Below are 27,932 nucleotides of genomic sequence, written 5' to 3' on the forward strand. Positions count from 1 at the left end.
TTTTCAACATAAATTGTAAAACTTTTTAACTTTTTCAACATAAATTGTAAAAACTTTGTTTTGACTTTTCAACACAAATTGTAAAAACGTTTTGACTTTTCAACACAAATTGTAAAACGTTTTGACTTTTTCAACATAAATTGTAAAACTTTGGCTTTTTGACCTTTTCAACATAAATTGCTTTTGGCTTAGTAAGACATTTCTCAATTACATTAAGTGGGTAATAGTAATCATTTGAAAAAACTATTTCATTTCTCTCAGTCTTTTCTCTACCTAAAGGTTCTGATACCAACAAACAACGTCGTAATACTAAAGAAACGATTACAGGAAAACGACCTTACTCTGTATCTCGTGGTTAATACTAAAGAAAGTAAAGCTAAGGAAGAGGGTTTCTTTTTGTAATAAAAAAGATATTAAATCTGGTATGAAGGATATATCCAACAAGTACACGTTTTCTAAGTCCCACTGGGAAAAAAAAACGGAATTATATGAGAGACCATCTGTGTGGTCTATCTGCTGTCTCCACTGTGGGTAATCGAACCCAGAGTTTTAGCTTCGTAAGTTCGTAGACTTACTGCTGTCCCACCGGTAAACAGGAGAGACCCAGTTTCTTTGTGAAATGATTTGTTACCGATAAACATCAATAACCAGATCTTGATTTCATTTGAATCAAAACATCATTCACTTCAAAAGTATATTGCATGTCTTCATGAAATCGATTTAAAACCTCATACTATAAAAGAATTATATAAAGGTAAAAATAAATATATTCATACGTTAAAAAATATTCCTAGAAGATTTTTGCATATTGTAGAACTTATATTGATAACTGTGATTTTTAAAGAAAAGTAAATCACTTTTTCCGAGTTTACTCTTTTTGATTTCGCAACTTTAAGACCACATTTTTTTTAGATTGAAAATGTTGTATCAAACAAGTTAAAAACTTTGTTAACTTACATTTCATATCTAAATTTGAGGTGTTGCTGTAATTAGACGAAACTTTTGGGTAGTACTGAACGTTAACTTATAATAACTCTTGTAAACGTCGATAAAAAATACAATCTGGTTGGAGATATTTTTGATTGAATTATTTTAAAGTAATTCCATATCTATATGTCATGTGACCTTACATTAATATTTATGTTTGTAATATTTTTTTTATATATTGATTAGTAAAATGTATTGTTTCGTTTATTAATTATATACATGGTTTAAGTCACCTAAAATATATTTTGTAAACTTACTTTGTTCCATATCCGGGATTCCCATGTTTTTCAGCGGTAAGCCCGAGGGCTTATAACGCTGAATATTTGGTTTCGATACCCGCGGTGTGCAGAACACTATAATGTAGCTTTGTGCTTAATATAAAACAAATCCTTATCCAGAAGATTGAACATTAGTATAACAACGGAACTTGTACCATTATATCTAATTTGGAATTTGGTAAAATGAAAACAGACAATAAATTGAAAAGTCGAAAAAAACCTGACAGAATATAACAGTTAAATAGGTTTACATACATGGCAGTCTGGTTCTAAGATTTTTATGATGTGTTGATCTAAAAACGCCACAGATCTGTAGTGTCTAAGAGTACTATATGTGCTCATATATGCTAACAATGGTAGTCCGGCATATTAAATTATGCATCAAGCTAGCTGATTGGATGGCTATGGTCTGTGACGTGACAAAATAACAGGCATAAGTAACACGCTTTCCTAAATACACGAGTTTTTTTAATTCTCTGAAAAGAGCAAGAAGTATTTTTGTTTGTTTTCTGGTATGTTCTGTGTACGCTTCGTGCAGAAAGCAGTTGGTGGAAGAACTGGCTTATTTATTTATGTAGCAACTAAAAATATAAGAAGTTTTTTCAAGATTTAGTATGAAACACATAAGCTCACAAGGGGTAACAAAACTGATATCGTTTCTAACTTAGAAGTGTAGCTTTGACCACTATCAGCTCTCGTCAGCCTATCCAGGTTATTGTAAAGAACGTTACCCAATGGAGCTCTTTATATGTCATGTGTTGGAATATATGTCTCTTGTAGATTTTTTGCTATACCCACTTTTATGCTTTTTCGTTAAAAGAAATGTTTGAAGTTGACCAGTCATGTCTTGTAATTACGTTTTATTTACATTCAGATTTTATAAGTGGTAATAAAATAAACTGACTTGCATTGAATAACGAAAGTCACGAGTATCCGAGATTTGCAATTTCTAGCAAGATTGGTTGTTCGAAGAGAAACGATGCTAATATTAAAATATCTAATGCTTTTACATCCGGTGAATATTATTAAACAAAGTAGTGGGTTCATCTTACACATAATTCAAATAATATAGGTATTAATAATTAGTATTTAATTATATTTTGTTTGTTTGAAGTTAAGCAAAAAGCAACACAATGGGCTATCTGTGCTCTTCCCACCACGGGTATCGAAACCAGGTTTCTAGCGTTATAAGTCCGTATACATATCGCTGTGCCACTGATAAGTTTTTAACCACAGTTTTGTGAGAATAGATTTTTAGTACCTAATAACGCCACACGGGGTGAGTGTAAGACAGGCTATATATTATCAATAGTCAGTAGATTATAAGATGTTAGGGTAATAAAGAAGATACATAGTTAAATTATTAAATCCTGTTCTTAAGTAAAGCTTTAAACTATCAAATGAACAAGACAGTTAACAAAAGAATGCATGTAATCAACAATGGAATAAGACAAGTAGAATATAATGAAGACCATATCGTCAACATTTGTAAAATGTTCAGGTGCAGTGCATAAGACATATTTACACTCCAAATGTTCCGCGACATGTTTTTGTTGTAGGTTATAGAAATTCTAATTACGGCTAATCCTCCAGTTGTAAAGAAGCACCTACCGTCCAAATCCCTAGGGTAATTATAGTCTATCTAGCGAAAGCACTGAAATCTAGATTGGAGTCAGTGTTATAAATCGATTTCTTCGTGAAAACGACCACTGCTTGAAAAAAGAAAAGAAAAAAAAGTATTAAAACTTAAGAATGTGTGCTGGTCGGCGGCATCTAGTGATAAAATAAACAACCAAGGGTCGATTATCAATGTAATGAAACTGATGTCAATAGGAAGAATTGAATGTATAGTTAACTCTCGGAAAGCTGGCTGAATCACTTTTTTTTTTTTTTACAGTAGTAATTGTCTACAACATCATCGAGCTTAGAACAAATTATTTTATAGATGAAGTTTGACCCGATCACGTTTAGGAAGAGCCATTAGTGCGATATCAATCTAATTGTCTATGGGAATACATGAAACGTTTTATTTTACTTTAATGAGAGGTATTGAGATAAATTGTCACTTATAATTATGTCTCAAAATTAAATCTGATAAGTAGCGTGTTGTAAGCACGATTTACTCTTTTGAACAACAGTTTTTATGTACTGCAGGCATTTAGTTTTAGTTGAAATTTTAATCGTCTGTTTCTGATTAATGTTTCATTCATAAGATAATAGGTAATGGTAAATCGTGAAAAAAAAATTGAAACGGATTTCCTCCACCCCTTTTATTGCACACAAAGAAATATCGCATTTATGTCACGCTCTAAGGCCTAATTTAGAGGATGAATATTTATTATTGTTACTTTGTTGTTACATAGGTAAACTTACTGTTAAAAACTTTCCCAGGTGTTCACAGCACAGTTCACCATTAACAAAGGTATGTTGAAAGCCGACCACACACAGCAATACTAACGAAATGCTTGGATGGATTTTCTGGTTTATGTTTGCTCGGTTTTAAGGTTGAATTATGACGTTATTTTCTCGCATCTTCATCCATCATTCTTGAGACTTAGAAGTGGTACAACTGACAATAGCGGATCCAGTCGTATGGTTTTATTGTCCATTTTAACATTTTGTTAGTCATGCTATCTGCAAGAATAAAATTCGATTACAGAAGGTAAGGGAGTGCAGCTGTTTGCATTGATTCAAGAACTTGGTCGATGTTTTTTCTCTCTGTATGTATATGTTTGGACATTTATGTTACAAATATAAGTTGAACTTATATATTTTATTAAAGTGGTACTGAAGAATTTTAAAAATTCAACTTTGGGAGACACATCCGTTAATTAACGCTTGAAAACGGTAACTTAAAAATGTCATGTTTTATTTCGCAATGCAATCTTCAAATGCTTTCAAATATAAACATGGTGGGTTCCATGTCTACAGAGGTCAATAACGTTATGTTAAAACGATGTTGGAGCGTCACCACATTGTTACGGTCAATGTAGCTACGTCCAGTCATATACAAAGCATACCCTTCCTCACTGCAGGCTTTCCACAAACCATCTAGTGTACGAAGAATATTGTTTCACAGCGCCTGTGTAGACAATCCGATTGCACAGAAATCCATATATACTGTGTTCGGCGGCTTGACCGGTTAGGCTTTGTATTGAATAGCTTGAATACCCATTTTATTCTACGACTACTTGTATTCGATAATTCAATGGATATGTCGTGGAAGCAGCTTGTGTCGCTTTTCCATACAGAGATCCATCCTGATTATGTTACGTACTGTTGTCTGGAGCACGTGGACGACTTTTATCACTGACCTTTGCATTCGTGGATTTTTACCTTTTACAAGATGCTCAACTTAGCTTACCACGTCGAGGTTACGACTTGTTGTATTTCTCTTTCTGAGTGTCCTGGTGCCCATAGTTGATCCATATTTCTCTTCTTTTTCAATGTCATTAAGTACAAGAGTCTTTCAATCTTGGCTGCCCCCTAGTGGCACAGCGGTATGTCTGCGGACTTTCAACGATAGAAACCGAGTTTCGACACCCGTGGTGGGCAGAGCACAGATAACCCATTGCGTAGGTTTGTGCTTAACTTCAAACACACACACTTCATCTTGAAATTCTAATTCCTCGATCTGAACACATGTTTATGATCTGAAAGTATGAATATTTTGCATCGAAAAGGGCTGTTACATACTCTTCCTAAAAGCGATCAATTTTCAATGACTTCAAATTCGATGACGAGGAACCCACTTTGAGACTAATAATGGCTGGAGACGGCTTGAATGGGTAATGAAGAAAAACTTTAATATAACAGCAAATGTACAACGTTTCGACAAGGTTTTGTCATCATCAGCTATTATTAATTTTCAATGACGTCATACTAGCTACGTAACCCCAAATCATCTCAAAATGTACTTCTGATACATTCTTTTCTACCATGATTTTATATTGGCTGTGTTTGCCATTTGACTTGTTGATTTGAATATTCAAAATCGTTTTAATATAACGTGCTCAACTCTGTATTCTGAAAGTTATTTCTTGATTTACTTTAAGAATTTGGTTATATAGTCTATCAGTTGTCTGCATCAAACAAAGGTAGTGTTTATTTTTTATAACTTTATCGGCTGCAACAAGTGATAAAGCCACGCTGTCCACATTGTCACACTTTTCTAGTGTACTTTAATGAGTAGTTGTTATAACGAATGTCGTTTAATCTGTAGTTGTTAGAGTTAATATTGTTCTGTTATTAAGATTATTGCTATACGTGTAATTAGGTGTTTACAAACTTGTTGGGACAATACTTGTTCTGTTACATAAACATCACTAGTTGTGACAGTGTCTATAACATCTCTACTTGTAGGTACAATTGCTATAATTGTATACAAATATTGTTTAATCAATGCATGTTAAAACCAGTTGTTTTTAATCACGATTACTTTGACTAGAGTTTTTAATTCTTCGTTATTACAATCAGTTTATTTGTTTTGTTTTTCAATTAGTATTGGGTCAGTGTTATTAAAACTAGTAGTATTAAACCAATGGCTGTTACGCTCATTATTTGTTCCTATTCTGATTTCTTCAGAAGGCCTCAAAGTGAAACCCTAAAAACTTCGTACCAAAATAAAAATAAGAGACATGGACGTCCATAAAAAACATGTGTATTACAACTAGTTTTCTGCAAGCAGTTGTTGTTACAAATACTTTATTTGATAACTCGTTACATTTAGTGTTGTTTTACCAGTAGGCGTTAAACACTTAAATGTTACAAAAGTTTTATTCGGTTGATACAAATGCTGTTCTCGTTATTAATTAGTTGTTAGAGGCCAATGGTTGTCACAAAATCTACTTATCTTTAGTTAGTGTTTAAATATATATATAATCAGTGTTATTTAATCTGAGGAATTCCCCAACTGGCACTCACTCGTTTATATGTTGTAATTAATGTTGTTAAACTAACATTAAACAAAGTTGATATACTTACACTATAAAACTATCATCTTTAACATAATATATATAATCCATTGTTGCCGTGTAAAAAATACTGAGCTTTTATTATTCTTATTTTTTGCATCATTATATTAAATAATTGTTAGATCGAGTATTTGTTGGGGTATCTTAGTGAAAATACGGAATTCTATTTCTTATAGTGACTTTAGTCAGATACTCAGAGCTGTAATTATGTCTTAGGATTAACAGAGATACTTACTGTGATGGCGCTAGCTAGATCTACAGGGCTATGTTTGCTGTGATTGAAATAACGGGAAACCCAATTTTTGTTTTTGTTTGTTGTGAGTATGTTAGTTCACTAAAAATTGTTACTTTTTCTATTTAAAATGTTGGTAAAGAAAGAGATTGGATTCTTTTTTCCCTCCATTTCGCGTTTGACACTACAGCATATTTATCATCAGAATCTCAGGCGGTGGCAGTAGAGCATGACGGAACGGATTAGCCATCTGGTAGTGAGGAATGGATATTTATGTCTCCTACTCAGCTGCAGTAAGGAAAACTTGAAGCTCGTCTTATCAGTTTTTGGCATCTTTCTGCTGAAAGAAATGAAAAGCATTGAGGGCGCTAAAAAGATGTCAGTTAAGGGATTTCGAACGTGATGTTATCGGTACCTTATTTTCTCATCTGATCTTCATCACAGAAAATACAAGTACACCTGCTGGTCTATTTGGATATATCAATTGTTATCGATTGTGTGTTTAAATTTAAGAGGACGTTTTCACACTTTCAGCAGATTAACTTGGTAGATTTTAGTTTGATAACTGTTTCAGAAATTAAAAGTTATTACATTTTTAGTACATTTTATGAACCTATGGAAATTCAAAACTCCTCTTGCTTTACTTACGGTTTTTTGGGATTAACAAGGGTTTATAACTGCTTTCTGGTTATATACATATATATATATATATATATATACACACACACAAACATACACACGAACAAAATTATTTTTGTATCACTATTTTAGTTCGATTTGATTGAATTACAACATAATTACAAACCCGACCATGAAGACCACGGCATTTTATCGAACCACATAAACTGATCGTTACTGCATCAAATTCTATAATACAAATAACATTAACAGTGTTTTATTTTGCTATGTCAACTGGTAATTACCATTACTTTCTATTACGAAGAGGATAATGATTAGTTATTAAATACTACTACAATAATTACAAGTTAAGATATCATTTATGAAAACAAGCGTAATTTATTTTAGCTAATGACGAAAGTTGAAGTTGACTTAACTACCTGAATTGGTAGTTACTATATCAGGTTGTGAAAACTAATAGTATTGTTTTATTTAACCACGTGAATGAGAAATTAATAAACCAGACTGTAAGGCCAAATTGTGTTTGTTTTATTTAACCACGTGAATGAGAAATTAATAAACCAGACTGTAAGGCCAAATGGTGTTGTTTTTGTTTTACTTAACCAAGTGAATTAATAGTTAATATGCCAAACTGTAAAGTCAAATGGTGTTTTTTCTTCTTCTTCTTCTTGTTTGTTTTACATAGCCATGTGGATTTGAAGTTGCTACCAAAAACGGGGTGATTGTGGACATCCTATTTTATTATTAATTTCAAATGGACTGTTGGTTGGAATATCACGGTATTTCCTTGATAATAACTATAGTGTCTAAACTTTAAGTGAAGTACAGCAATACTTTCATAGATGATACAGTTTGCGTTTTATCATATCTGATATCTATACCATAAATTTACAGATGTTTACCTCCTTTGTCTGGTAGATGGCTTCCGTTCATTATTTTTTAATATGTGAAATGAGGCATGCTCATTTTTGTTAAACATCTGTAGCTTTTTTAACGTATTTCAGCTGTCCCCAGTGTTGGAGAAAAGGAGACTACAGGTAACTGTCAATTTTTATCCCTAATCGCCACAAGAGTTATAAGGGACACTTGATAATTTAAAAAATCCTGTATCTTATAATGTTCCCGTAAGATCCAGTTGGACTACAACATTGAGTTACAATTGGGCCACACATCCACCTATGTTATTTATTTTCAATCGATTACTTGAGAATTGAGAAATATGGATGTGTCACTGTAAAAATCTGTCCCTAATCACCTCGTTTTGTGGTACATCAAATAGTGAGGATAAACGATTTTTGTTTTACTTAGCCACGTGAATTGGAAGTTTGATTTAGAGATGCCAATCAATTATGTTGTCGTACAGGGTGTCATTTAAGAATTTTGTTGTTACTGCTTTGAACAAAATGTTGTGTAACGCGTTAATAATACCTTAGTGGCCTAAGATAACATAGTACATTTTCAAACGATACTTAGTATAAATAGAGCTTACATAAATTATTTCATCAAAGGTAATCGCTGACTCAACCAGATGTCACACTTATGTCAAATTTCAATAACTTGTAACCACAGCGCGGACTATTGGGTTTAACTTAGTTACACGTAAAAAAAAAACTTAATGTTATATTTTATGTGAAACCATTGTCAGTGTAAACCATGTTATTCATGGTGTCTGTTTAAATAAGTATGTTTATTTCTTGAAGCGCACTTTCTTGTTGCCTTTGTTTGTTGTTCGTTAACATTTCGGAACATAATTTCTAACACTAAATAAATGATACGAAAATTAGCATTCAATATTCATAAGACACGAATAACTGATTGCTATGAATACTTAACATGGAACATTTTCAGTTTGGCATGTGGTTATCAAAAACTTCCGAAACGCCAAGTTGACATCTGTTTTTACTTTCGCCACGTTTAGTTGTCAATTGGTTATGATGTAGTGACTTACTTCGTGTTTGTTTGTTTGTTTTGAATTTCGCGCAAAGCTACACGAGGGCTATCTGCACTAGCCGTTCCTAATTTATCAGTGTAAGACTAGAGGGACGGCAGCTAGTCGTCACCACCCACCGCCGACTCTTGGGCTACTCTTTTTACCAACGAATAGTGGGATAGACCGTAACATTATAACGCCCCGCGGCTAAAAGGGCGAGCATGTTTGTTGTGACGGGGATTCGAACCCGAGATTGCGAGTCGAGCGCCCTAGCCACCTGGCCATGCCGGACCCCTTACCTCGTGTGTGTGCTTGTTTTGCTTGTGCATGTTTTAGAACATTTTATAAATAGCTCGTTTTAAGGGCCAATACTGATTGAAAGATCGAATTGAATTTTACTTACAAATTACACAGGATCTAGAAGAATTATATCTACCTAAAGGTAATATCACAGCAAAATTTATTAGAAATCTTATGGTTCTTACAATGTGATGTAATAACAATTATGCACACACACACACGATACATATCTACGTAAGGCATCCAGTAAGTTGATAAATTTCAACTAAGTTCAATATATTTTATTTTCTCTACCATCACTATAGAAATGTACAATAAGATATTACTCAGGGTCATTATTTTCGTATATTCAAATCTTTCGCAATTATTTTGCAAAAGTAGTTTCCTTAGCTACCACATAGTTGTGATCTGCAATACAAACAAGAGACTGTTTATTCCACCCTGTTCCATCTTGATTATTGAATAAATAGGAATTAAATAAATAGTTGAGCTTATCTATTATAATGTAAGTTTATTTGGAAAACATACAAATACAACTTCAGAATAATGTCACGCTAAAACAGAATAATGTCACGCTAACATATGTTTCAGTAAGCGAAGATTATTGTAGACTTATTTCGTTTGTGTTAAATTTTCAAATGTCTTATGTAATGCAGCGAGAAAGTTTTATAACCATTCAATAGATGGCGCTTTCTAAGCACGCACACTGAAAATAGATTAATATGGTATTTCACCGTGGATTGTTTGTTTTAGTACAAAGTCACGCATTGCGTTATCTCTGCTTTGTCCATCGTGGGGAATAAAACTTCGGGTTTTAGCGTTGTGAGTTCGCGAAACTGTTGACCTACCGATGGACTTCATCACTAAAGAAATACTTCCACATTTTCTATTATTTGGGTTGTATTTAGCTCGTTTCTTCATTAATTAAAAATAAAACGTGTCGTTGCATCCTTTGAGAGGGTTAATTTTTAAGTAATAAAAACGGACACGAAAATTATTGGGAATACATTTTCATGTACTTATACGTTGCGAGGATTTTTAAACTTTTTTCAGATTTTGTTTCTTATAATTCTCAGACATGAAGTGACATCAGATCTACGTCGTTACTATCTCAACAGGAATTGCCGCTTAGCTATGATAACAGCTAAAAGTGATTTGACTGGAAATTTGTCGACGAACAACTATTTTGATAAACGTATTGATAGTAAAAGCTATTGTTATAGCTTTAGTGTCAAAATCGAATGCCTATTACTGAATTTTGTAACTATGCTCATGTATTTGTATGTATTTTACACATAGATCATATGATATGGCTACGTTGAAAGATGTTACAGGTGTGCTGTAACAATTTCTTATATACTTCTGTAAACGTGAAGAAAAAATGGTATGTCGCCGCTGTTTACTTTGCTCAGAGATGATGCGTGAAGACAATATAATATTCCCTTAGCCTTGCAAACTCCACTTTAAATAGTTTTGTCCATGTGAATTACTTTTATATTTCATCTTTCAAGGCTGGAAAGAAATAAAGTAAGCAGGCCCCTTTTATATATATACTTGTGTTACCGTACGTGGCGGAACCGGGGAGTAGGTGGCCCCATTTTTACCCGGTGCACCTTTGAATGGGGATTGTTTGTTTGTTTGTAGTTAAGCAGAAAGCTGCACAATGGTCTATCTGTGTTCTGCCCATCACGGGTATCGAAACCCAGTTTCTAGCGTTGTAAATCCGCTGACATTCCGCTGTGTCACGGGGGGGGGGGCATTGAATGGGGAATAAAGACTTGTGTATAACTATATAGAAAGTCACTGTTTCAATTTTAAATTCATTAGTCACGGTTAACATACCAAATAAGGTACTCTCACTTATCAGTGCTTCCCACCCCTTCCCAAATTCAAATGTGTATCACCGCCTATATATCTTATGGAAATGTCTTAAAAATATATTTCATATACAGGGTTTCAGATTCTTTATATATGACATCACTGTTCTAAGCCCAAAAACACATACTCAAACATTGAAATTGTGGTCTAACCCATTCTGATTCTTACAATGGAATAACTGACATGGAAGAGTAGCATACCTGTGGTGTTGTTTTATGAAATACGTTCCGGTAGTGTCTTCAGAACGTAGTTTAAGGTTTAAGCTGTTATATATTTTGAGTAAAACATATTTTATAATGACAAACTGCTCTGACAGGTACTTACATGGTGCTTTTCTTTTAAAACAATCGTAAATATTGCAAATTGCCAACCATCGAGTTTGTGGTTCATGGGGCACAAAGATATGCCATTGACGGATAAGGTGGACAATAATCAGATAACAAGACACACCTATAAAACAAGATTGTCTCTAACTCAGACCTCTCTGGCCTCAGCTTTCTGTCTGAAATTGATGAGATACGAGAAGATATAATATTCCAAGAAATATTCAGGTTGAGGGGCGACATTGCGTGAAGAACCTAGACAAACCGGTTTTCAACAGTGGATAATAACACGTATGATGGAACTGTTTAACACCCTGTAATGAGTGGTTGGCCAGCTTCGGTCTCATCGAGGTTAACTTGGTGTTAACTTCTCTATGTATTTATTCTTAGGACTGATAATAAGTCTTTGCTATGTACAGATAATAACGAAGGTGACCAACACAAATACAGCATCATTAGTTGGACCAGTCAAAGTATGTACTGACAACAGTAAAAAAAAAAAACGGCAAGGCTTAAATTTCTTCAGATCTTGATCAGAAAAACACAAGAAATTAACTGAATACTTTGCCTATGAGGGAAGTTGGGCAGTGAAATTAAATTTTGATATCTATAATCATAACCATGTCTGTATAAACAGTAAAGAATTTCGCGATTAAACTTTATCAGATCATTAAGAGAAACTAACGAGAAGAAGTTTCCTTTTCCTTATTGAAGTACTACATATGAACGTTGAGAATTAAAAGTATTTTTACGAATGTTTCATGAAGAGTTTTATTGTAAAAGCAACTATTTTTCAGAGGTTACTTTATTCAGTTCAATATGTTAATTTACATTGTTTTGATTATTTTGGTATCGTATTTTTATCTTACATTTCTCTTACGGTGGGTGTTATTACTTGTTAATATTCCACGTTTTCCGCATTGTCAAATAGTGTATACAATACTACCCCTTTTTTTCCGTTGTGCAGCCAGTACTGGTATGGTAATAACTCTATACTGTTGTATATCGATCATTGAAATAATCAGTGTCCATTGTTATGCGGCATTTGCCATCCATCAGGCACATTAATCACCGGAAGTCAAATCATCATGTACAATGAACAGCACACATGGTTGAAATGATAGATTAGAAGGTCTACATTAGGCTACGCTGTTTGAACAGAGTGCCACGTGCCCTATAAAATCTTTTGTTTACCTGTTTGAACACTGGACCACGTGAATGAGATTAGATCATAAAATACCGGAACTAAGGTCGATGGTAAAGTACGTGGTTGACCACAGTGTTTGTTCAGAAAACAAAGGCACATTTTAGTGTGTTTAGTTTTATACTAATCTATGTTATGAATTATTTCAAAATAGAACAAAAAGTTTTGAAATTCAGTCAGTTTTTCCACCGTTTCTTCTAGCTAATATCAAAATAACTTTATCACACCGCGGATTTAATGAATTAACGAGAAATTTTCTCGCAGATACTACAGTAGAAACAAGAAATTTAAAATATAAAAATCATAAAATCACCACCCCAACCTTAAAATAAAGAACTATCAACCAGCACCCAGCGTTAGTGTTTTCTCTTTTTTTTTTTTTTGCAACAATGAAAGTAATACTTATCATTTACCACTTTCGGCGGCGTACACTACCCTTTGAAACGTTGAGTACTGGCAAATCCTTCGTCATCTATAGTTTGTGGTTGTTTTTTTATGAATACCTCTAAACTCTAGTGGCACTAAGACACCCTAATTCAAATTATTGTAATATGATTATTTTGATAAGATTTACCTCTATTTAACAAGCAATGTAATATAGAAACTTTGAAACGAACGTTTGATATTTTAATACGTCACTGTTATACTGAACAATTTTATTAATGACAAGGCTTAACCCTCAGATCGCTGACTATGACATTCACTACCAACTGAGTCTAATTATTACATCATTTTTTGATGATGGTTTTTTACTTGTTACTGCTATCGGTCTAAAACAAAGAAAAAAAGCTAATCAAAAATTTAGCAAAATTTCTCATTTTCTGTACAATATAGGCAGGGGATATAAGCAGCAATTAGTGTAATTAATTGGATATTGATACTGAACAATGTTAAACAAGAAACGAATATAAACATGTAACATTTTAACGCGGCTGTTAGACTGAACAGTGTAAAACAAGAAATGAACATAAACATGTAACATTTTAGCGCGGCTGTTAGACTGAACAGTGTAAAACAAGAAATGAACATAAACATGTAACATTTTAGCGCGGCTGTTAGACTGAACAGTGTAAAACAAGAAATGAACATAAACATGTAACATTTTAGCGCGGCTGTTAGACTGAACAGTGTAAAACAAGAAATGAATATAAACATGAACATTTTAGCACGGCTGTTAGACTGAACAGTGTAAAACAAGAAATGAATATAAACATGTAACATTTTAGCAAAAGCGTGCTTCACCGAACAACGTAGTATTAAGTTTAGTATAAACATTTTGATAAAATGCTGTATTACTGGTCCTCTCGTTGAGTCAGCCGTGGGTTCACAATACTAACGTCCAGGGTTCGATTCCCTACTGTGGACCGAGAACGTATAGCCCATTGTGTAACTTTGTGCTAAAACAAACTGCGCCGTTGATCAGGTAATAAGTATTTAAACGTGTAAGTTTGATAAAAAAAAAAACCACGAAGAAACGTTTTTGTAGAAGAGATTGATGATTTCCAAAGAACTCATATGTAGACACTGTTCTATTACAACTTTTACATCAATGAAGAAAGAAACCACCGTGATAAATTTAAACATAAGCCACACTTCTCGCTTACTTTATAACATTTTCCAGCGTGTTTGCCGTTCGTCTGCGCATTGTGTGGCATGGGAACAAGCTGTACTAGGCCTAATATGAATGTTAATTACTATCTGAAACAAGACAATTAATAGTGTAAATGTTACCTATGGTCGGATGGTTGTTTTCAATATTCCTGCAAAGCTATACAAGGGATTTGCGCTAGCCGTCATAATTTTGAACTGATAGGCTAGAGGGAAAATAGCTAGTCAATAATATCCACCGCCAAATTTTCGGCTACTCTAATATTGAAAATCCTTTTAATTGAAAACATTGATAATAATAATAATAATAAGGTAAACTAGAACACAGTAGAATTAAAAACATCAGATGTGACGATCGAGTTATAAATAATGTTGGCAGCGCCATCTCCTGCTGGTAGTTTAAAGTTATTGGAAAGTTAGTAGAGTAGTTAGTTCAGTTTCACAGAAAGCTTCATTGTCCACCTTAGTTCCATTAAGTCAAGAGATGAGGAACTAATTTCTATAACGTTGAGAATTTTCCTAAGGTTTATCTGGGTCTTATCCAGCCTGATCTCGCTGACTAATAAGGTTATACTTTCAACCTCATTCATCAGTAACGGCTGGTTGCCAAGTGCTGTGAACAGCAGCTAAAGTGTGCTGACGTAACAGAAGAAGTACATACACGTATAGGAACTTAGGTTAGAAATAGCTTTAGTTAAGTACAGCACAACGAAGCTCTTGGAATGTTCGTAAAATATGAGTCAAGAAAACTATTAAATTCCTTTACTTTATGTACATGTGATAATACTACATCAGTGAGGATTTTTCTTTTATTATCCTGTGAAGATTTAATAAAGTGAATTTATATATTATCGTGCGCGTATTACTTTCTACGTTTAATAACACCTGGTTTATAGATACGTATTTTTATGCATTTATTTATTCACGTATACGCCAAGTATGGGTAATTACAGGTTAACTTAGGCAGTCGTCGTGACTCTAACGTGGGTTAGAAAAAAAGAACCTACGACCTTTTGCTTACAATAATTAGTAGTAGTTCACAGAATAACTTTAAGTTTGAAATATTATACACCGAGCTTGAGTTTACTTCTGTATGCTACACGCAGGCCTCTCATCTATAGTTGTCTTGGCGACGAAGAAACAGGTACCTCCTAAATAATGGGGTTTACTGCGACTGAGAGTCTGTTCTTTATTGGCAAACAGAACTAGGGGTAATGTTTGTGATTTGCGAGAGAAAAGGTTATCAGAGGATCCATCTCAAAACGTTGCTTATTCGAGCGACGTGCCAGCAGCGATCTTTTGTTCACATAATGGCTTGGCTAAGTAGTCCATTTGTATACGGAGACGGCCACGAAGAGCTTGACGCCGAGTTTACGGCAGCTAAGGCCCAGGATTCTCCGGCAACCATGTCGGAGAATAAGATGGTCGTAAAATGCTCTGATCAATAGAATATAGCAAGCTGGTAATCTTGTTGAAAATAATGGAAGTGAGTTGTTAACGTAGAGACAGATACACGTAACTTACTTGTGCATTATATTGGCTTTCCTATCTTGTTACACTTGTAAAGAAGGTTTCGTATGTACTCTTCCTAAACTAAACAGATCTTGTTAAATCGAACAGCTGTATTACCATCGTATTTTACAAATCGGCAGATGTTTCAAAAATATTTTAAAACTATGTTACGAAAATGTATGCAGTGCTCTCAAATAAAACTAAATGCTGAAATGTATTGAACGTATTATTTATACACTGATTTAACCCTTATTTATGTCCAAGTCTTCTTAGAGTTATGCTTGACTTTAATATATTTCTTACGAATTGTTCTAGGTTTACATTTAAACCGTACATCTTTTCTGAGCCAAAATGACATTGCTACAACAAGTTTGGTTTACCTCCATTAGAGTGTATAAAAAAAAAATTAAAAGTGCTGTCACTTGCTATTGGCACACTATTTTGCAAACATTCAAAATATTTTGAAAAATGGATACTGTACTTCCTGCTGATTGAAAGCATTCAAAACATTTCATCAATGTTTGCAATATTTCTTGCTGGTTGGAAGTATTCAAAACATTTCGATCGACTAATAGTATACTTTCTGATAGTTAGACGTATTCAAAACATTTTGATCAACATATACTATATTTCCTGCTGGTAGTACCAGGATTTTAACGTATTTAAAGTCTCATATTTGTATAAATTTTCAAGATATTTCAGTAAACAAATGAAAGGTAGGATATTCTCCTTGGTGGAAATATCATCAATCCCTAGTACTTATGTTTGGTGGAGGTACCCTTAATCACTGATGCTTTCCTCTGATAGAGATATATTAATTTTTGTTTTTTCCTATAGTGTAGGCATCATTAATCCTTAGCGTTGTCTTCTAGTCGAAAATATCAATATTGTTGGGTCAGTTAGGGACAATATCATTACTACGTGGTTTTGCTGATGGTAGAGATATCATTCATCTTTGGTTTCCCTTCCACATCGTAATGAATCGTAGCATTTCCACGTCTGTCAGTGGATCAGTGGTAATTTTATAGGCGAACACCGCTAAAATCCAGGGTTCGAAACACCGCGGTGGGCATAGTGCAGAAGCCAATTGTTTAGCTTTTATACTATTATTGTTTCTCGCATTACCCTGATGTAGAAATAAAAGTTTTTGTAAGTATAGTGTCAACTGATCGTAGATATACGCAACGTATTGTTGTTAATCGTTAAGCATGATACAACTGGTATGTTGAATTTACCAAGTTTTGTTTGTGTAGCCATCTTGTGGAATGGTGACAAAGTTGTCAGTAATTTTTATGCTATCGACTTCAAATAAGTATCCAGAAAATATTTCTAAGTTGATTGAGCACTTAAAGAGATAAATAGTTTGCTAATATTGTTTATTACACAAGGACAGAATTTTTTTTTTAGCTTAATTTTCAAGATAGCACCTATTTGTAAAATTTCGAAAACGATTGGGTAAACCAGAGAATAATTTCGGAGATCGCTTAAACTCTAACATTTTGTTATTAGCATTAGCTCCCATTTATATACGAGAAAATCATGTTTTATTAATTTTATAAACTTAAACTCTCTGGTTTGAACGTGAGTGGCACCAAAAATTGGAAACACGTGATGTTCGTCTTCAGAAGGCTAAGAAGTAATATTGACACAGAATTGCATAAATAGATATTAGAGAGAAATGGTTAAGAAGTATAGAGAAAAGCAGAATAAGAAACACAGACAGATAACGACATGATATGCTTAACAAAGCAGTCAGTGGTGATGAAAATAAGAGGACAACCCCTTGCTCATCTGTCTATTCAACGCCCATTCATCCTTCTACATGCTTCGCTGTTATTACTAACCTGTTGGGGAGCTGGGATAAAAGGAACAATATTAGGGTTATGACCTTCTTTGATGTGGAATCTGACTCTGCAGGAGGCGTAGGGATGTGCTCTTTCTAAAGATCACGTGCTACACGCGCTTTCTCTATTTTTACAGTACCTGCTTATGTTTTATACAAGACAATGCCTTTTTTTACTATCATGTTACGTTGTTTATGCAAATTCCCTTTTAACCTTTGTCTTCTGGTCATAGATCACGTGACGTCAGTTTTTATCTCTCTCTCCGTTTGATTTACACTTTACTCCAAACGAATATATAATATTGTTGAACAATACGAAGTACACGAAACTACGTGATATAAGGTAGTTTAATATTACAACAAAATTAATGTGTAGTTTAACACTACATTAAATACATGGTGCTCACTTGAAAACATAAAATAGCTTAATAGTGCAGCAGAGACATAGTGATGATTTTGGAACGTATTGTAGTTTAACACTACACTGAAGACTAACTGGAGTACCCGTCCCCTGGACAAAGTTATGTAGATTCATGATTAATGAAAGGTTATCTGAGGATATGAAAAGTTGCTTCCCTTATATGTAATTGTAAGAAACGCCCATTAAAAACTGCAAAACACAAAATGTGAAAATACAAACTTGCATGTATCTCCGCTTGCACCCAAAAAACCTTCATGCCAAATTTGGTGAGGATCCATCAACAGGGACCGAAGTAGTGGTAGAAATTACAAAAACGCCCACAAAAACCGTAAAATGCAAAACTGAAAATTTGTATGTACCCCCGCATGGACATAATGAACCTCCATACCAAGTTGTGTGAAGATCCATCCACACCCTGCGAGCCCCCCAGTAGCACAGCGGTATGTCTGCGGACTTACAACGCTAGAATCCGGGTTTAGATACCCGTGTTGTGCAGAGCACAGATAGCCTATTATACAGCTTTGTGCTTAATTACAAACAAACCAACAACCTACGAAGTAGTTACATGGACATACAACAAACAGTACTATTATATTTATATAGATATAGCGTTGACTTGGAGACATTAGACAGCTTAAAGAGATCAATAATGGTGATTTTGGAACATATTGTTGTTTAACTGCATTAAAGACATGGTGTTGACTTGGTCACATTAGATAGCTTAAAGATATTAGTAATGGTGGTTTCAGAACGTATTGTAGTTTAGCATTGCATATGAACATATGTACTGGATGATTAAAGGTAAGGTGTTGATTTGGGGACATAAGATAGCTTAAAGAGATAATAGTAGTGATTTTGGAATATATTGTAGTTTATTGCTACACTAATGATATAGTTACCTTCGGGACATAAGGCAATTAAATAGAACAGTAGATACATAGTGATGATTTTGGAACATAGTTTAACACTGCAATAAATACATGATTTTGATATGGGACGTAAGATAACTTAGTAGAACAGTAGAGACATTGTGATAATTTCGGAACATATTACAGTTTAACTGCAACAGTAAAAAATCGTTTTAACCCTTCAAAGAGATATATTCTGTATTAGCTGGATTATAACCAAATTATATAGATATAAAATTAATACACAGATATTGTATATGTACTATGATTTATAACTGAACATAAGATAATTTAACTGTACTATAAGTATAGTTAAAGATAAGAAATGTACGTAACGAAATACATTTGAGGCACCTAGACGTCTAATATTGTACTATTTTCTCAATTGTACAGTTTTTAGGGAATGCATGGTATCTGTTTTGTTAGTGATATTAATATAAAAAGATTTGCTAGAAGGGCTGACTGTTTCTCTTACGAACATCAATCATATGGAAGAAAGCTGTGGCTGCATGTCTACACAGAAAGCTTTTATATATATATAACGATTTGACGCGCTCTTTATGGGGAACTACGGCAGACATTTATTTTCATCTTTGCTCAAAGTGTATGTTTTGCCAAATGAACCTTCTGCAGTTAGGGAAAAGTAATACCGCGTGGATGATTCTGTATTTATTTAAGAATCTTTGGCATGGCTCTGTGTAAGTTAGATGTAGTTGTTCTTACCCGAAACATCTTTCTACCCATTGACTCTATGTTTTCGTACATTTAAATGTATGTTGGGTTCGGTTCTTTCATAACATTTAGTACAGAGCATTATTTTGAAGCCATGCAAACATAATATCCTGAAATCTACTGAATATAAAGTTATTTTAGAAGTTAACCAGTGTTCATATGTAAAGTTACTCGTGCATAACTATCATTATATAACCGGAACTGAGCTCTAAACAATCGTGATTGTGTTTTTACCACTTTTGTTAAGCTTTAAAACATGTCAAATCGTGCCAATGTTGCTATAATCAGCTCTCATCTGTAGCTGGAAAGGAATTATAATAAGTATATTCTTATAATCAACTTGTAGCTGCAAACGTCAAGTATAATACATAGTGGCAATCACTTCTGCTACTTGGTTAAGGGTAGCCGCTTCAGGCGGCGGGTAATACCGACTGGATGCCTTCTCTTTATTCTACAGTTCAAATTAGTTACGCCTATGTCTTAACCTTAGGATTATCTGACCTGGCCGTTTTGCTTATTGTATGCATAAGATGAACAAACAAAGAGTAATTGGAAAAATAACACTATCTATCTTCATAATCAATGCTGTAAGTAGAATGTAATTTCCAGTCTTGTTCAGCTTTTTGATATAAAAATAACATGATAATTTATATTGTTGTCTTTACATAACATGATAATTTATATTGTTGTCTTTACATAACATACTGATTTTGATTGGTATTTATATTTCAATTGGAATTATATAACTTTGAGTGTTTTTATTGTTATGACCAGCTCTTAGTTCTAAAATATGCATTGTTTTTTTTTAATGTTATGTAGTGAATTGTTAAATGTAAAAAAACAACACAAAAGTGTACATTATTGTAGATCTTACCTCCAACGTACGACACAGTATTATTGTATTCGATCTTTAGCTAGAGAAAGATAACATACAATGTTTTATTATTGCATTATCTGTATTATTATCTTTATTCTTTATATAGTGGTATTTGAAAAGATATATTCTTGGCGTTTTATCAACAGTGTGTATATTGTAAACTGCCCACTGGTTGACAGAAATATTAATGTATCATTGTTACATGTCTAATTTGAAAAATGAATCAATCCATTACTGGAAAAATTAACATCGAAACATTCGCCATCATGCACTTTTTTAGATTCACTGAAGAACTTTAGCTATGAGTAAGTTTAAAATAACGAACGGAAACTACTTAAGCTTTGTTGAACAGAAACAAGTTTAAGAGAAACAGGATTGGGTTACATAAGAAAATATCCGCATTCCTTACTGAATTGTATGTCGTAGGAGAATTCAGGAAACTCTAATTATTTCTGTACAAACTAACAGGACATTTCATATGCATGACGTGAAGAACTTTCTAATAAGATTAATTTATGATAATTATGAAACATTGAGTTACATCTGTTTATTCGTGTTTGATTGGCAGAGACGTCGCTAGGTGCTTAAAAGATTCGGGGCTCGGGCCCATAGGCGCGGGAATTTTCGGCGTTTCATGATATCGTTTTTAAAGGTTTCTATTCTGATTTTTCAAGACACCAACTGGGGATTCAGGGCACTGTGAAATAAAATCGAGGCACGAACCCCGTGTGCCAGTGCTTATCTACGCCTCTGTTGATTGGGTAATATATTTTCATTTTTACTTTTTTATTCTGGCTAAAATTACGAGGAGCAAGGGCGTGCAAGGACAAGGGCGTGTTGGATTTAAAGCCATTAGTTTAACCCATGTGTAACATTGAAAAAAAACCAACAAACTTTTGTTGTAAAAGCGCAGACACTTAAGTTTTTGTCTGTGTTTTCTCATGTTGACCAAAATCTTAATGCTACAACATTTAAGTTTTTATTATTATCTATTTAATAAACGAGTATGCTTATTCCTATTTTTACACATGAAGGTTTAACCAGTCAAATCTTATATTTATTGCAAACCGTGGTGTCTGTCCAAGCGTTCGTCGTCTCCCATTTCAAAAGCTGCGCACGCAGGCAAAGCTCAACATTCACTTTTAAAATGACGCCATGAATAATGTTGATGCCAAATTTTATTCCGCAAGCAGGATATTCTACACTAAATTGTTATGAATTAATCACACTATTATTCACATTTCAAAATGTGACGTAACTTAAAGAATAAAAATGTAGATTTACCGTATGTTATTGTTGAGCGGCTCTTAGCATGACTGAAATGCTTAGCAATCACTTTTCGCGGTGGGCGTTATAAGTAGCTCAGAACTTTGGCTCTGAGTGAAACCAAGAGTGCAACACAATTAACCTTTTTAATGTCCATGATATAATTTAAATTGATAGATTAACTTAAACTTTTGCTAGATTAACTTAAACATTTCCCGTCACTGGGGACGGGTACTCTTCTTTGTATTTTATAAAGTGGACAATTTATAAATAGTGAAGAGAAAATTAAGATGCATACAGATTTTTATGAAGTAAAAACGAAAGCTCTCTTCAGTACTAATACAACACTACTGGGAGTTATCGATCGTCAGTTTGATAATTTTTTAAAGTCAAACATCAATGGTCTTTTTTATTTTGTATATAATGGTTTCTCTTCAGAGTTCAGCTGTTTGATTATGATGCGTTATCATAAAATTGCTTTATTAATTAGAACAATGACTTTGATATCTATAAAGGGTAGTTATTATTGAAAACAGTACTATTGTCATTTCATAACGTTTCTTTACTGCCACTTAGTGGTCTATAACTGTAAGTCACATATTTTGGCAGATATTAAATATTACAATAAAAATATATACTGTTTTGAAATTCCAAGAGATGTCATAAATCTTTGTCGTTTTTCAGGTTTTGAACTTTTTTTTTTCACCCCTCACAGTCCATATGTAAAGAACTGTGCATCGGTTTGCCACATAATGCAATCATATTTTATAAATACAAATGGTGATTTCCTTGCCTGTATCTTTTTCACCTCAAATAAACTTTTTCATGCTCCTAAAACGATATTAAACTGTTAATCATACCATCACGTGTAACAGTGTTGAGGTGAACTTTTTACTTATCGAATTACGTAAAGCAGGATCTTCGGGGTCACTGCTAGACACGTCAGTTTAATTATATATCCGTATCTGGATTATGTAAAATGTAATGCATACCTTTGTGTCACTAAACTTGTACGATTCAAGAGTAACTAATTAAACGAATTAATTTCCATAAAGTTGAAAAACCAGCGCTTTGGTATTTAAACGCGTATTTGTCGATAACTCTAACCTTGTACAGCTAATCTTCTCAGTAGCTCCGTACCAGATACCAGCAGGTTTGATCTTTATCAGCCACCTGTTGGCTGCATGGACAATGATAAATACCACCGCGTAGGCTTTAACATGATAATGGTGATAAGATAAGAGTGGCTAACTAAGAACTGTACAAGTTCGACCCAGAAACGTGTTTTGGGGATACTCAAATGGAAAAGCCAGCCTACAATCATTTATTCTATTTTTTTATAATATCTACAAATACAATTAATGAAAAAAAAATCTATTAAAGAATGACCTTGCTACCGAAACGTTAGAGTGGTTATTCCTGCAGCTGTGGGTGAAACCAACTTTTTTTACTTGTTAACACCCATGGGGGAAGAGAAGTTATCTGATAATGAATGGGGTTTAAATGTTATGCTACAGTCACTATACACATGCATAAATGTATATATACTTAATGTAGAAATATGTTGGGCCATTTGACGATAACATGGTTTGAAACATTTTGATTCAGTAATATTGTTATAATAGCATTTTTAAATCTTTAACTTTTTCGCGCTTTTTTTTTTAGTGTAAATAAATTTAAATTGTTTGAATTATTTCATTACGCTATCGTATATTGTAGATTATTGTTGCTAGGTTATTGTAAAGAGGAAAGGCTCTAATGTTATCGTGCACTATTTATATTTTTATTGTTTTCATTTGTGCTGCCTTTTTGGGATTACTATAAATTTTGTTGAAAATAACACCAGCCTGATAACTTACAATTTGTATGTGAGAATGTTAATGGTTATAAGTTTTAAATATGCCTGGTCTTTGTTAGGTTCATTGTTCAACTGACAATGAAAACCAGCGAGTCAACCAAGAGAAAAACTTCGACCTCATTACCCAACCCAAACATGCTTCACTCGACATAAAGGTAAGGCATATTTTTCGCCTCAAGTGCTTCGTTTATATAAGAAAAATATGTATATTTTTTATGATAAAAGGAAGTGTCGTTCTGTGTATCTCCTGTCAGTCTGTTTACTTTGCCTGTCTACTTGCTTATCACCCTAACCCTTTTTATCTGCTCATCCTTTCACCTGTTGCTGGGTTTAATTCGTCATTCGTTATCTTGCCGTCTACCTATCCATAACGTGCGTTTTGGTGTACTTGGGTATATATATATATGTTTCAATAAAACGAGTTCTTTGGTTTGTTTTGATTTTCGCCCAAAGCTGCTCGAGTGCTGTCTGCGCTCGCCATCCCTAATTCAGTAGTGATAGACTAGAGGAAAAACAGCTAGTCAACCCCACCCACCGCCAATTCTTGAGCTACTCTTTTACCAACAAATAGTAGAAGGGGCTGTCACATTATAACGCCTCCACGGCTGAAAGGGCGAGTGCCCAAACCACTAGGCTATGCCAGGCCCAGTAAAAAAAGTCTAATAATATATATTACATCAAGTGCATAAAGACGATACATTCAGCACCATATAACAATGGTGAAAAAATATATAGAGAACAAAATTAAAATATCAGGAGTGAAACTTGAAACCAGAACTGTCACTCACAACAAAATGTATTCATTTATATATTTTATTTGAATTTGTTTTGATAAGCATTATAATTTTGAATTTTGTTTTGAGTGACAGCTCTAGTTTTGAGTTTCACTTTTGATATTTTGGTTTTGTTTTATATACGTATTTAATTATCTAAAAACCCAAATTTCTGTTTTATGCTCCATCGAAATACTTCGCTATCTATTAGCTCTTGTATATATGACCGAATGTTTTCTCGCTATGCCAACTTTTATAACGCTAGGTAATGAATGAAATTGGGTGCGAAGCTTTGAACTTCATCTGTTAGGACAGCCATCTCTTTTAATATCATTGGATAAGAGAGAAACACATAATTTTGTTTCCCTAAAATGTTTATAACATATATGTTGTGAAATCTAGATAAAAAATCATTAGAAAATTCGGAGACTTAGAAAATACAATACATTAGGCAAGAAATGTAACAAAACAAAAACAGAGACACCAGAGCACAGGCGATAACGTGGGGTATGTGTTCTAGTTTTTGGAGTTGACTGCAGAAATTGTGTTTCATCACAGATTTGGTCTTGCTGTTTGTAAGGCAGTCCTATCTTTTTATGCAAAACTTAACTGTTTAAATATTATTCATGTTTACATTATATGTATATATATATATATATATATATATATATATTTAGGTTTAGTATAACTTTTCTATAGTCTGGCAGGTTCGAATTCCCATCACCGAACATGCTCGTCCTTTCGGTCGTGGGATCGTTATAATGTGAAGGTCAATCACTGCTATTTAATAATCCTCTATTATTATATGATAGCTATCACTGCTATTTATTAATCCTCCAAATTTTGGATAGTTTAGCTGCTATCACTCAGTACCGTAACTAGTGACGTCGAACAGAAATGTCAAGCTATAACTTCTAATTACGTATGTGTGTGTCTGAAGCCAAAAAAAAAAGCAACATGTTGGTGGTATGTTGACGATAATTGGCTAGAATTCCCGCGTTATCGTTACTAATACTTCTTTCCAGATAAGTGAAAAAAAACATGAAAAAACTCAAGATTTTCGTGTTATAAGTTGCATGTCATATATTAGAATTGAACGATTCCTAAATTCGAAGGTTCATAATTATTACCTATCCTCAGTAAACGCATTTATCTCCTTTCTTTGTAAGTAATCTCAAATTATTTATTTATTTATTCAGTAAATAAATGTATGTGTTACTTACGGTAGTAATGTTAAACAGAGTAATGTGTATGTTTTGCTATACATAACTAAAATCTAGTGGTTCTAAATGAGAAATTAATTACGTTCGGTGAAAATTATCTAAATTTTGAAAGAGAATGTGGAGATTACAATTACTTCTCTGCGTTCAAAAACATAGATTTAAATAAAAGTACTCATTTTGTGTTAAACTTTGCATAAAAGTATTTATATTTTCATTTTAGTTCGATGTGTTTTTGTAATGTTTTTCGAACATCCACGACCATAAACTGTAATTATTGAGTGTGTGCATTCGTTTGCTATTTCTGGTGTTTTATTGAAATCAGTTATGAAATATGTACTTAATGATCCACTTTTTATCGTTTTGTGTAGTAAAAAAAAGAAATATTCTGCTGACCGAGATATCAGCAAAGGATTTTTGTAAAGACGATGTTGTTAAATACGTCAGTTTCATAACATCTGTAATTTACGTAAAATTGCTAATTCTGTTGATAACATATAAAATACTGTTGCTATTGTTACACCTTTAGTGTTTTGTGCATTGGTGCAATATAAAGTTCTGTTTTCATCCGCTCGTTCACTACAAATGTATTAGTTTTAGAATGTTTGTTTGTTTCTTTTTTGAATTTCGCGCAAAGCTACACGAGGGCTATCTGCGCTAGCCGTCCCTAATTTAGCAGTGTAAGACTAGAGGGAAGGCAGTTAGTCATCACCACCCACCGCCAACTCCTGGGCTACTCTTTTACCAACGAATAGTAGGATTGACTATCACATTATAACTCCCCCACGTCTGAAAGTGCGAGCATATTTGGTGTGACGGGGATTCGAACCCGCGACCCGCAGATTGTGAGTCGAGCGCCCTAACCACCTGACCATGCCGGGCCTATTTTAGAATGTAAAACACCGTTACTGTTTGTACAATATAAAACACCGTTACTGTTTGTACAATATAAAACACCGTTACTATTGATTCAACATACATTGTAAGTTATTTCTATACATAAAATAATTGTAAAGGACTATTTTTATGTTGATGTGATTTTTAAAATACTATATTATCAATATATATAAAGTGTTATTGTTATTCACCGTATAGAAAGCGTTGTTGTTATTAATATTGAAATAGCTTTCATAAGGTGTATGTATTAAGATGTTTTCAAAAGGACTTTCAGCCATCTAAGGAAGGCTTTGTTACACGTTTGGTATCAAATAGAGATGAACTCGAGACAATGTCAAAGCACATGTTCCACCAGAGATAGTTTTGTTTTCATATAGTAACGTAAGCAATTGTAGAGTTATAACACTGAAATTATACTGAATTACTGCTGGAATGTATTGTAGGGGACGCATTTGATGACGAGCCAAAAAAAGTAGACATATTAGCAGTTACGAAAAATAAAAGGAAAACTACATCGGGTATGATATGAATGTTCAGATGTTTGGTGTCTCAGTTGAAATATTCAGGGTGCACGCACGTCCCTGTGAACTATTTACGTCACATAAACGTTTCGACGAAAAGTGTGTTATTTCTCTGCATATATTAAAGCCTACGCCACGTAATGAAAGAAAGTAACTGTAATTGCTAGTTTCTAAAGTTAATATATTTATAAATTTGGAGTAAAGTACTGTAAATGCAACACAGTTGTCAAGTGAACGTAGTGGTAATTTATTAAAAATTTTGTTCTGAATTCATTTAAGAATCGCTTCGCTGATAAAGACACAAAAGTCTACTAAAAACTTGTGACTGAAATATTTTTGACTAGTTCATTAAGTATTTTATATAAATAATCCTTGCTTATAATTTGCGAATTGTGTTCAAAAACGTTAGAGAAGTATAACAACTCCGGTTTTGTTTCTTATTATAAGATGCTTTTGTATTTACATATTGATTATTTGATTCTAGCCTTGACGTTTGATGGCACCTTCATAACTGAAACTACATAAAATTACGTGTGACTTTATTTCAATAAACATTATTTTAAAATTGTTAAATTAGAAAATGCTAAGTTTTAGTAATAAAACTGAATAGCTCTGTGAAATGCTTCTTATAATGATGAACTATACAAATTACTGCAATACTAACAGAGACCCGCAAAACATTTCCGGACAAATTAGTATCTTTGTCGTAATAGTACTTCTTTAAATATAACATTTCTAGCACAATACAAACG

General features: G+C 33.5%; 1 protein-coding gene across 1 annotated transcript in view; it reads left to right on the top strand.

The window, feature by feature from the left end:
- Positions 1 to 27,932, top strand: part of LOC106462671 — a 285,178-nt gene that overhangs the window by 125,394 nt on the left and 131,852 nt on the right. Inside the window, exon 3 of the mRNA XM_022389990.1 lies at positions 23,829 to 23,924. Within this exon, the coding sequence (XP_022245698.1) occupies positions 23,829 to 23,924 (96 nt within the window). The remainder of the gene's footprint in view (positions 1 to 23,828; positions 23,925 to 27,932) is intronic.

This window comes from Limulus polyphemus, unplaced genomic scaffold, assembly GCF_000517525.1.
Source record: "Limulus polyphemus unplaced genomic scaffold, Limulus_polyphemus-2.1.2 Scaffold1221, whole genome shotgun sequence".
Lineage (NCBI taxonomy): Eukaryota > Metazoa > Arthropoda > Merostomata > Xiphosura > Limulidae > Limulus > Limulus polyphemus.